At 38.3% G+C, this 14,586-nt stretch overlaps 1 protein-coding gene across 4 annotated transcripts in view; it reads right to left on the bottom strand.

The window, feature by feature from the left end:
- Positions 1-14,586, bottom strand: part of LOC131345212 (E3 ubiquitin-protein ligase TRIM7) — a 32,954-nt gene that overhangs the window by 40 nt on the left and 18,328 nt on the right. For 3 of the 4 annotated variants that reach the window (XM_058377997.1, XM_058377998.1, XM_058377999.1), the window contains 5 exons: positions 12,584-12,658; positions 12,065-12,091; positions 11,932-11,958; positions 963-1,138; positions 1-838 (listed from right to left, as the gene is read on the bottom strand). The exon at positions 1-838 is cut by the window's left edge and continues 40 nt beyond it. In XM_058377997.1, the coding sequence (XP_058233980.1) occupies positions 473-838; positions 963-1,138; positions 11,932-11,958; positions 12,065-12,091; positions 12,584-12,658 (671 nt within the window). In that variant the 3' untranslated portion in view covers positions 1-472. The remainder of the gene's footprint in view (positions 839-962; positions 1,139-11,931; positions 11,959-12,064; positions 12,092-12,583; positions 12,659-14,586) is intronic. The other variant, XM_058378000.1, reaches the window with a different exon arrangement.

The following is a 14,586-nucleotide window of genomic DNA, read 5'->3' as shown; positions in this document are numbered from 1 at the left end:
CATCTCTGTCACAAACCTAGAAAAAAAATCATCCCCAAAATCATTTCCAAAAAGTCAGCATGAGTCAGTTATAGCCAGAATCTATCACACACACACACACACACACACACACAGTAAAGAGCAGTCTGATTAAACTCCTGGTGATTTGTTCTGATTTACAGACACAGCGTATGTCATACTACAGACTACAGACTTATTTAATCTAAAACATTTGTTCTGAGACATTTTTATTATTTCTGTTTTAAATATTTATTTTCACTTTCAGGTATTTCCCTTTCATCACCTCATTTCTGTTTCCCTAATTTTCCTTTTCCCCTCTTCCCCTCGTTCCCTCTCTCCTCTTCCCCTCGTTCCCTCTCTCCTCTTCCCCTCGTTCCCTCTCTCCTCTTCCCCTCGTTCCCTCTCTCCTCTTCCCCTCGTTCCCTCTCTCCTTTTCCCCTCGTTCCCTCTTTCTCCTCTTCCCCTCGTTCCTTTACTCAGGCATGTGTGTTGGTGAAGCCGGTAACATCAGTGGTACTTCTTTATCGGACGTTCCAAACAGAGGGAACATCCTCTCATTGAACCCTCCCTCTATAATGAAGGAGTAGACTTCAGAGCCTGTCTTGGCATTGAAGAAGGTCACATGACCCTCTTCACAGTCTAGGTACACTCCAAGATAGCGCAGACGGCCGTTCATCTTCACCTTGGTCAGGGGAGGGGTTGTGAGCGCTCGCAGTTGATTGGTGCTCCACCACAGTACGTAGTAACCGTTACTGGGGCTCATATCAAACAGCCCCTTCCTCTGGGCAGAGTCTCTGAGCACGCCAACTTTCCAGTCTTTATTATCACCAACACTCACCTGCACAACACACACACACACACACAAAATAATACAACCTTCATGGAAAAACAAGTAAGCATATTGTGTGTGTGTGTGTGTTTGTGTGTGTGTGTGTGTGTGTGTGTGCATGTAGTATGTGTACCTCCCAGTAATGGCGTCCTGTTTCATATCCCTCTTTAGCTGTAATGCAGCTCCACACGTCAAATCTCTGAGTGCTGTTTCTGAAAAACTGCAACTTCTCTCCACGCTTCAGCTGCTTTCTGTCGTCTGAGAGGATAAGGAAGGGATATGCCGTCACAGGGTTTAACGTCACGTCCTCTATGTGGAGACACAAACCGTCAAGTCACAATCTAATCCTAAACATTATCTGTAACACACCGTATCACACCGTAACACACTGTAACACACTGTAACACACTTTATAACTCACTGTAACACACTGTAACACACCGTAACACTGTAAAACACCGTAACACACTTTATAACTCACTGTAACACACTGTAACACACCGTAACACACTTTATAACTCACTGTAACACACTGTAACACACCGTAACACACTCTATAACTCACTGTAACACACTGTAACACACCGTAACACACTTTATAACTCACTGTAACACACTGTAAAACACCGTAACACACTTTATAAATCACTGTAACACACTGTAACACACCGTAACACACTTTATAACTCACTGTAACACACTGTAACTCACTGTAACACACCGTAACACACTTTATAAATCACTGTAACACACTGTAACACACCGTAACACACTTTATAACTCACTGTAACACACTGTAACACACCGTAACACACTTTATAACTCACTGTAACACACTGTAAAACACCGTAACACACTTTATAAATCACTGTAACACACTGTAACACACCGTAACACACTTTATAACTCACTGTAACACACTGTAACTCACTGTAACACACCGTAACACACTTTATAACTCACTGTAACACACTGTAACACACCGTAACACAATTTATAACTCACTGTAACACACCGTAACACACTGTAACTCACTAACACACTTTAACTCACTGTAACACACTTTATAACTCACTGTAACACACTTTAACTCACTGTAACACTGTAACACACTTTATAACTCACTGTAACACACTTTAACTCACTGTAACACTGTAACACACTTTATAACTCACTGTAACACACTTTAACTCACTGTAACACACTGTAACACACTTTATAACTCACTGTAACACACTTTAACTCACTGTAACACACTAACACACTTTATAACTCACTGTAACACACGTTAACTCACTGTAACACACTGTAACACACTTTAACTCACTGTAACACACTGTAACACAACGTAACACAATTTATAACTCACTGTAACTCACTGTAACACACTGTAACTCACTGTAACTCACTAACACACTTTAACTCACTGTAACACACTGTAACTCACTAACACACTTTAACTCACTGTAACACACTTTATAACTCACTGTAACACTGTAACACACTTTATAACTCACTGTAACACACTTTAACTCACTGTAACACTGTAACACACTTTATAACTCACTGTAACACACTTTAACTCACTGTAACACACTGTAACACACTTTATAACTCACTGTAACACACTTTATAACTCACTGTAACACACCGTAACACACTTTATAACTCACTGTAACACACTGTACCTCACTGTAAAACACCGTAACACACTTTATAACTCACTGTAACACACTGTAACACACTGTAACACACTTTATAACTCATTGTAACACACTGTAACACACCGTAACACACTTTATAACTCACTGTAACACACTGTAACACAACGTAACACAATTTATAACTCACTGTAACACACCGTAACACACTGTAAAACACTGTAACTCACTAACACACTTTAACTCACTGTAACACACTGTAACACACTTTAACTCACTGTAACACACTGTAACACACTTTATAACTCACTGTAACTCACTGTAACACACTGTAAAACACTGTAACTCACTAACACACTTTAACTCACTGTAACACACTGTAACACACTTTATAACACACTGTAACACACTGTAACTCACTAAAACACTTTAACTCACTGTAACACACTGTAACACACTTTATAACTCACTGTAACACACTTTAACTCACTGTAACACACTTTATAACTCACTGTAACACACTTTATAACTCACTGTAACTCACTAACACACTTTAACTCACTGTAACACACTGTAACTCACTGTAACACACTGTAACTCACTGTAACACACTGTAACACACTTTATAACTCACTGTAACACACTGTAACTCACTGAAACTCACTAACACACTTTAACTCACTGTAACACACTGTAACTCACTGTAACACACTGTAACACACTGTAACACACTGTAACACACTTTATAACTCACTGTAACTCACTGTAACACACTGTAACACACTGTAAAACACCGTAACACACTTTATAACTCACCTTAAGACACTGTAACACACTCTAACTCAATGTAACACACACTAACTCACTGTAAAACACCGAAACACACTTTATAACTCACTGTAACTCACTGTAACTCATTGTAACACACACTAACTCACTGTAACACACTGTAACTCACTGTAACACTCTAACTCACTGTAACACACTCTAACTCACTGTAACTCATTATAACACACTCTAACTCACTGTAACACACTGTGCCACACTGTAACACACTTTATAACTCACTGTAACACACTGTAACTCACTGTAAAACACGGTAACACACTTTATAACTCACTGTAACTCACTGTAACTCACTGTAAAACACCGTAACACACTTTATAACTCACTGTAACACACTGTAACTCACTGTAACACTCTAACTCACTGTAACACACTCTAACTCACTGTAAAACACTTTATAACTCACTGTAACACACACTAACTCACTGTAACACACTGTAACTCACTGTAACACTAACTCACTGTAACACACTCTAACTCACTGTAAAACACTGAAACTCACTGTAAAACACTTTATAACTCACTGTAACACACTAACTCACTGTAACACACTGTAACTCACTGTAACACTCTAACTCACTGTAAAACACTGTAACACACTTTATAACTCACTGTAACCCACTGTAACTCACTGTAACACACTCTAACTCACTGTAACTCATTGTAACACACTCTAACTCACTGGAACACACACTAACTCACTGTAACACACTTTATAACTCACTGTAACACACTGTAACTCACTGTAACTCACTGTAACACACTCTAACTCACTGTAACTCATTGTAACACACTAACTCACTGTAACACACTTTATAACTCACTGTAACACACTGTAACTCACTGTAACTCACTAACACACTTTAACTCACTGTAACACACTCTAACTCACTGTAACACACTTTAACTCACTGTAACACGCTGTAACACACTTTATAACTCACTGTAACACACTCTAACTCACTGTAACACACTGTAACATACTTTATAACTCACTGTAACACACCGTAACACACTGTAACTCACTGTAACACACTGTAACTCACTGTAACACACTCTAACTCACTCTAACTCACTGTAACACACTAAATCACTGTAACACACTCTAACTCACTGTAAAACACCGTAACACACTTTATAACTCACTGTAACACACTGTAACTCACTGTAACACACTTTATAACTCACTGTAACACACTGTAACTCACTGTAACACACTCTAACTCACTCTAACTCACTGTAACACACTCTAACTCACTGTAACACACACTAACTCACTGTAACACACTCTAACTCACTGTAACACACACTAACTCACTGTAACACACTCTAACTCACTCTAACTCACTGTAACACACTCTAACTCACTGTAACACACACTAACTCACTGTAACACACTCTAACTCACTGTAACACACACTAACTCACTGTAACACACCGTAACACACTTTATAACTCACTGTAACAAACTCTAACTCACTGTAACTCATTGTAACACACTCTAACTCACTGTAACACACTGTAACTCATTGTAACACACACTAACTCACTGTAACACACACTAACTCACTGTAACTCACTCCAACTCACTGTAACTCACTCTAACTCACTGTAACTCACTGTAACTCACTGTAAAACACCATAACACACTTTATAACTCACTGTAACTCACTGTAACACACTGTAACACACTGTAACTCACTGTAACTCATTGTAACACACTCTAACTCACTGTAACACACTAACTCACTGTAACTCATTGTAACACACTCTAACTCACTGTAACACACACTAACTCACTGTAACTCACTGTAACACACTCTAACTCACTGTAACACACACTAACTCACTGTAACTCACTCCAACTCACTGTAACTCACTCTAACTCACTGTAACTCACTCCAACTCACTGTAACACACTGTACCACACTGTAACACACTCTAATTCACTGTAACATACTGTAAAACACCGTAACACACTTTAACTCACTGTAACACACTCTAACTCACTGTAACTCACTGTAACTCACTGTAACACACTCTAACTCACTGTAACTCATTGTAACACACTCTAACTCACTGTAACACACTCGAACTCACTGTAACTCACTGTAAAACACTCTAACTCACTGTAAAACACTGTAACACACTTTATAACTCACTGTAACTCACTGTAACTCATTGTAACACACTCTAACTCACTGTAACACACTGTAACACACTCTAACTCACTGTAACTCACTGTAACACACTCTAACTCACTGTAAAACACTGTAACACACTTTATAACTCACTGTAACTCACTGTAACTCATTGTAACACACTGTAACTCACTGTAACACACTGTAACACACTAACTCACTGTAACTCACTGTAACACACTCTAACTCACTGTAACTCACTGTAACACACTCTAACTCACTGTAACACACTTTATAACACACTCTAACTCACTGTAACACACTCTAACTCACTGTAACTCACTGTAACACAATGTAACTCACTGTAACACACTGTAACTCACTGTAACACACTCTAACTCACTGTAACTCATTGTAACACACTCAAACTCACTGTAACTCATTGTAACACACTGTAACTCACTGTAACACACTGTAACACACTCTAACTCACTGTAACTCACTGTAACACACTCTAACTCACTGTAACACACTGTAACACACTCTAACTCACTGTAACTCACTGTAACACACTCTAACTCACTGTAACACACTTTATGACTCACTCTAACTCACTGGAACTCACTGTAACACACTAACTCACTGTAACACACTGTAACTCAATGTAACACACTGTAACTCACTGTAACTCACTGTAACTCATTGTACCACACTCTAACTCACTGTAACACACTCTAACTCACTGTAACTCACTGTAACACACTCTAACTCACTGTAACACACTGTAACACACTGTAACTCACTGTAACACACTGTAACACACTGTAACACACTCTAACTCACTGTAACACACTGTAACACACTGTAACTCACTGTAACACTGTAACTCATTGTAACACACTGTAACTCACTGTAACACACTCTAACTCACTGTAAAACAATGTAACACACTTTATAACTCACTGTAACACACTGTAACTCACTGTAACTCATTGTAACACACTGTAACTCACTGTAACACACTGTAACTCACTGTAACTCATTGTAACACACTGTAACTCACTGTAACACACTGTAACTCACTGTAACTCACTGTAACACACTCTAACTCACTGTAACTCATTGTAACACACTGTAACTCACTGTAACTCACTGTACCACACTGTACCACACTCTAATTCACTGTAACACACTGTAACTCACTGTAACTCACTGTAACACTGTAACTCATTGTAACACACTCTAACTCACTGTAACACAATCTAACTCACTGTAACTCACTGTAACACACTCTAACTCACTGTAAAACAATGTAACACACTTTATAACTCACTGTAACACACTGTAACTCACTGTAACACACTGTAACACACTGTAACTCACTGTAAAACACCGTAACACACTTTATAACTCACTGTAACACACTGTAACTCACTAACACACTTTAACTCACTGTAACTCACTGTAACTCACTAACACACTTTAACTCACTGTAACTCACTGTAACACACCGTAACACACTTTAGAACTCACTGTAACACGCTGTAACACACTCTAACTCACTGCAACTCACTGTAAAACACCGTAACACACTTTAGAACTCACTGTAACACACTGTAACTCACTGTAACACACTCTAACTCACTGTAACTCATTGTAACACACTCTAACTCACTGTAACACACACTAACTCACTGTAACACACACTAACTCACTGCAACACACTGTAACTCACTGTAACTCACTGTAACACACTCTAACTCACTGTAACTCACTCCAACTCACTGTAACTCACTGTAACTCACTGTAACACACTGTACCACACTGTAACACACTCTAATTCACTGTAACACACTGTAAAACACCGTAACACACTTTAACTCACTGTAACACACTTTAACTCACTGTAACACACTCTAACTCACTGTAACTCACTGTAACACACTGTAACACACTGTAACTCACTCTAACTCACTGTAACACACCGTAACACACTTTATAACTCACTCTAACTCACTGTCACTCACTGTAAAACACCGTAACACACTTTATAACTCACTGTAACACACACTAACTCACTGTAACACACTGTAACACACTGTAACTCACTGTAAAACACCGTAACACACTTTATAACTCACTGTAACACACACTAACTCACTGTAACACACTGTAACACACTGTAACTCACTGTAAAACACCGTAACACACTTTATAACTCACTGTAACACACTGTAACTCACTAACACACTTTAACTCACTGTAACTCACTGTAACTCACTAACACACTTTAACTCACTGTAACTCACTGTAACACACCGTAACACACTTTAGAACTCACTGTAACACACTGTAACTCACTGTAACACACTCTAACTCACTGTAACTCACTGTAAAACACCGTAACACACTTTAGAACTCACTGTAACACACTGTAACTCACTAACACACTTTAACTCACTGTAACTCACTGTAACTCACTAACACACTTTAACTCACTGTAACTCACTGTAACACACCGTAACACACTTTAGAACTCACTGTAACACACTGTAACTCACTGTAACACACTCTAACTCACTGTAACTCATTGTAACACACTCTAACTCACTGTAACACACACTAACTCACTGTAACACACACTAACTCACTGCAACACACTGTAACTCACTGTAACTCACTGTAACACACTCTAACTCACTGTAACTCACTCCAACTCACTGTAACTCACGGTACCACACTGTAACACACTCTAATTCACTGTAACACACTGTAACACACCGTAACACACTTTAACTCACTGTAACACACTCTAACTCACTGTAACACACTGTAACACACTGTAACACACTCTAACTCACTCTAACTCACTGTAACACACCGTAACACACTTTATAACTCACTCTAACTCACTGTAACTCACTGTAAAACACCGTAACACACTTTATAACTCACTGTAACACACTGTAACTCACTGTAACTCACTGTAAAACACCGTAACACACTTTATAACTCACTGTAACACACACTAACTCACTGTAACACACTGTAACACATTCTAACACACTGTAACTCAGTGTAACACACTGTAACACACTCTAACTCACTGTAACTCACTGTAACTCACTGTAACACACTGCAACACATTCTAACTCACTGTAACACACTGTAATTCAGTGTAACACACTGTAACACACTCTAACTCACTGTAACACACTGTAACTCAGTGTAACACACTGTAACACACTCTAACTCACTGTAACACACTGTAACTCAGTGTAACACACTGTAACTCAGTGTAACACACTGTAACACACTCTAACTCACTGTAACTCACTGTAACACACTGTAACTCACTGTAAAACACCGTAACACACTTTATAACTCACTGTAACACACTGTAACTCACTGTAACTCACTGTAAAACACCGTAACACACTTTATAACTCACTGTAACACACACTAACTCACTGTAACACACTGTAACACATTCTAACACACTGTAACTCAGTGTAACACACTGTAACACACTCTAACTCACTGTAACTCACTGTAACTCACTGTAACACACTGCAACACATTCTAACTCACTGTAACACACTGTAATTCAGTGTAACACACTGTAACACACTCTAACTCACTGTAACACACTGTAACTCAGTGTAACACACTGTAACACACTCTAACTCACTGTAACACACTGTAACTCAGTGTAACACACTGTAACTCAGTGTAACACACTGTAACACACTCTAACTCACTGTAACACACTGTAACACATTCTAACACACTGTAACACACTCTAACTCAGTGTAACACACTGTAACACACTCTAACTCACTGTAACACACTGTAACACATTCTAACACACTGTAACACACTGTAACACATTCTAACACACTGTAACACATTCTAACACACTGTAACACACTCCAACTCACTGTATCACACTGTAACTCATTGTAACACACTGTAACTTAGTGTAACACATTGTAACACAGTGTAACACACTGTAACACACTGTAACTCAGTGTAACTCACTGTAACACACTCTAACTCACTGTAACACACTGTAACTCAGTGTAACACACTGTAACACACTCTAACTCACTGTAACACACTGTAACACACTCTAACTCACTGTAACACACTGTAACTCAGTGTAACACACTGTAACACACTCTAACTCACTGTAACACACTGTAACACACTCTAACTCACTGTAACACACTGTAACTCAGTGTAACACACTGTAACACACTCTAACTCACTGTAACACACTGTAACTCAGTGTAACACACTGTAACACACTAACTCACTGTAACACACTGTAACACAGTGTAACACACTGTAACACACTCTAACTCACTGTAACACACTGTAACACACTGTAACTCAGTGTAACACACTGTAACACACTCTAACTCACTGTAACACACTGTAACACATTCTAACACACTGTAACTCAGTGTTACACACTGTAACACACTCTAACTCACTGTAACACACTGTAACACACTGTAACTCACTGTAACACACTGTAACACACTGCAACACATTCTAACTCACTGTAACACACTGTAATTCAGTGTAACACACTGTAACACACTCTAACTCACTGTAACACACTGTAACTCAGTGTAACACACTGTAACTCAGTGTAACACACTGTAACACACTCTAACTCACTGTAACACACTGTAACACATTCTAACACACTGTAACACACTGTAACACATTCTAACACACTAACACATTCTAACACACTGTAACACACTCTAACTCAGTGTAACACACTGTAACACACTGTAACTCAGTGTAACACACTGTAACACACTCTAACTCACTGTAACACACTGTAACACATTCTAACACACTGTAACACACTGTAACACATTCTAACACACTGTAACACATTCTAACACACTGTAACACACTCTAACTCACTGTAACACACTGTAACACATTCTAACACACTGTAACACACTGTAACACATTCTAACACACTGTAACACACTCTAACTCACTGTAACACACTGTAACTCAGTGTAACACACTGTAACACACTCTAACTCACTGTAACACACTGTAACTCAGTGTAACACACTGTAACTCAGTGTAACACACTGTAACACACTCTAACTCACTGTAACACACTGTAACACATTCTAACACACTGTAACACACTGTAACACATTCTAACACACTAACACATTCTAACACACTGTAACACACTCTAACTCAGTGTAACACACTGTAACTCAGTGTAACACACTGTAACACACTCTAACTCACTGTAACACACTGTAACACATTCTAACACACTGTAACACACTGTAACACATTCTAACACACTGTAACACATTCTAACACACTGTAACGCACTCCAACTCACTGTATCACACTGTAACTCACTGTAACACACTGTAACACATTCTAACACACTGTAACTCAGTGTAACACACTGTAACACACTCTAACTCACTGTAACACACTGTAACACACTGCAACACATTCTAACTCACTGTAACACACTGTAACTTAGTGTAACACATTGTAACACACTGTAACACACTGTAACTCAGTGTAACACACTATAACACATTCTAACTCACTGTAACACACTGTAACTCAGTGTAACACACTGTAACACACTCTAACTCACTGTAACACACTGTGACACACTCTAACTCACTATAACACACTGTAACTTACTGTAACTCACTGTAACACACTGTAACTCACTGTGACACACTATAACTCACTGTAATACTCTGTAACTCACTCTAACTCACTGTAACACACTCTAACTCACTGTAAGCCACTGTAACTCACTGTAACACACTGTAACACACTGTAACTCACTGTAAGCCACTGTAACTCACTGTAACACACTGTAACACATTCTAACTCACTAAGCCACTGTAACTCACTGTAACACACTGTAACACATTCTAACTCACTGTAAGCCACTGTAACTCACTGTAACACACTGTAACACATTCTAACTCACTGTAAGCCACTGTAACTCTCTGTAACACACTGTAACACATTCTAACTCACTGTAAGCCACTGTAACTCTCTGTAACACACTGTAACACATTCTAACTCACTGTAAGCCACTGTAACTCTCTGTAACACACTGTAACTCAGTGTAACACACTGTAACACACTGTAACACACTCTAACCCACTGTATCTCACTGTAACACACTATAACTCACTGTAACACACACATTTGCAGTTCCAGATTTAAATGGAGACAGTCCCTCTCTGACTGAGATCTTATTGAGATTAACACTGTGGAACTGAAATCTGAAAGTGAAAACCTTTGGTTAAAAATCCCCCCAGAACATTCACCTTTTTGTGTTGTTGCACAATTACTTTTTTTTTTTACACAAAAGACATGAAAGCTGTGTGAATGTAATGTGAAAAGAAGCATGCATTAAACTCACCTAGATAACCTTTGACCTTTTTGATATCTGAAGAGACAGAGATCAGTGTATCAGATTCTGTTATGCACTTCATGATGACCTGCATGTGGTCAGATTTATTTTTTAACACAATAAGTAGAAAAAAATCACTCACTGGATCCTGATTTGAACTTCCGCAGATCTGAAAGACAGAAAAATATCTGCTAGTTAGTTCTTTATCTTTTCCTGCATCACCTTCATGTGATCACGTTAGGATTGCATGTGACCTAGGCAAGTGAAAGCATGTGACCTAGGCAGGCTGGGCGGAGTCTTCCCCTACAGAATCATGGTCCTGACCTGACAGTGCTGTACAGATGTGATGCTGATCTTCTTGAGCAAGTTTTAAACTAGTAGATATCAAGGGGAAGTGAACAACAACAGGGTTGAATTAACATTACAGCTTTGACTGTTACAAAGCGCTGACACTGGTGTCCATACACGCTACAGATATGTTTCCTTACATTATCAGTGAAGTGTGTGCTGTACACATCCCTGTGAAGGAGCTGCTGCTATGGAAACGATAAGGTATCAGAGCGCATTCATATAAACCTGCGCTACAGTCCAAGCTGTTAGAAAGAATTAATCAACACCTTCTTTGTAAATGGGTGTGTTCGAGTCTTGTGATGTTTCTTACCCTTCAGTGAAAAGTCCCTCTTCTTAGTGGACCTGATGCTCATCATGCTCTCCGACTCAGGCAGTAGTGATGACACTGTAACACACATCACTTGTTTTGATCACTGTCCTGTTTACACTTTTTTATAGACATATAACTCTTCAGATCTGATATTCGCAGTTGTTGATGTGCTGTTCTGTTAAAACTGTGTCTATAGAATAAAAAAGTAACATCTGAATTTGTTAAATATTTACATTTAAGCAGTTTTCAGTGTTATTCACGATTCATGCAGCACATGCAGTATAAACATTCAGTGTGGAATAAACACACTTTCTTCCCGCAGGACATTCGGAGTCTGAACCAGGAAACACCTAGAACCTGATACGGACACGGAGACTCTCTCTGCTTTTTTTTCATCACTTTTCATCACTTTGCACAACCTCGCACATTTGCACAAACTGACACTTTGACACTGGACTGGCACCAAGTCACTTTATACAATTATTCCAGCACATGGACACTTTAATGATAAACACTGGATCACCTCAATATATGCCAATACATCCCTTCATGTTCATGTCTGCATTTATGTGTATATATGTGTGTATACCACTTTGTTTAGTGTGTATATATATATATATATATATATATATATATATATATATATATATATATATATATATTTATCTACTTGCACCTATATTTTCATATTTTTACACCTATTTTCATATTTTTATTTTTTATTTATATTATATTTTTATTTACACCTATACTTTCATATTTTATTTTATTTTATTTTATTTATCTATATTATATTTACTTTATTTTCTATTTTCTATTTTTATACTTTTAAGATACTCTAGTTTTACTTTTATCTTTATTTTTCATGAATCTCTTTCTCAAATACTTTTTATAAATGTTTACATGCTGGACAGTCGTGAAAAAACATTTCACTGCATGTCACACTGTGTATGTAAATGTATGTGACAAATAAAATTTGTATTTGAATTTGAAACAGTGTAGATTCTCAGGATAGTTAAAATTAGCCTTAGTGATATTAACATGCTAGAGAATTATCAATAGTGATTTTAAAATGTTCTGTGATCTGTGTTCAGCTATGCTATTTTAGCATCCCTGCGTATTCTGCACTCGTGACCCGTCAGGGTCAGCAAGTCCTTCTCACTTAAAATAAGTGGCAATGAAACTGTTCCATTAACCAATCAGATTTCGAGTTGGCGTCACTGGGGCCATCTAGCAGGTGTATGATTACGTCAGCAATTTCCCGTCCTTTGATTGGATAATTGGAGTAGTCAGAGGCAGTGACCCGCCCATATACAGTGTTTCTATATTCACTGTGTCTCATTTCGGATGCTGCGTCCTCCGGAGATTGCAGTTTGCTGCATACGGCATCAAGAATGTCTTTATAGAGAAAAGTAACCGTAATAAAATGGACTATTCCTTGTGAGGTGTGAAATACTGTAGAATAATTTCTTTTTTACTTTGCTATTTAATGGTTGATTCCTATCTATTGCTGTGGCGTCCAGGGGCAATTCTGGAATTTTCATTTAAGGGGGGCTCAGCCCCCAATGAGGGTATAATAGTAATTAATTAATTAATTAATTAATTAATTAATTAATTAATTAATTAATTAATAAAATAAAATAAAATAAAATAAAATAAAATAAAATAAAGGTTTGACTAACAGGGTAGGATGGTAAACTTATTGCAGCATTCCACTGTATTGCATAGATGTGTCTAACATTTGAGTACTGAACAAGACAAATCTCACACACACACACACACACACACGTCCTCTGATCCTCACTCTGTGACGCCGCGGTCTGTGGATTGAAGAACGCGCTGAAAGACGGGGAGGAGCCGAAGTCTGCCGGAGTTTTCATATGAAATTTAAAGGGGACTGAGGAGAATTTTAGGACTGAGTAGAAAATGGCCTAGCGACGCCCATGGTGGCGTCATAATGATGGTACAGAGGTGGATTAATTCAGGAAGGACACAAGTGAAGG

This window comes from Hemibagrus wyckioides, linkage group LG24, assembly GCF_019097595.1.
Source record: "Hemibagrus wyckioides isolate EC202008001 linkage group LG24, SWU_Hwy_1.0, whole genome shotgun sequence".
NCBI lineage: Eukaryota > Metazoa > Chordata > Actinopteri > Siluriformes > Bagridae > Hemibagrus > Hemibagrus wyckioides.
Note: the sequence above shows the minus strand (reverse complement) of the source record. Positions and strands in the feature narration are given on the sequence as shown.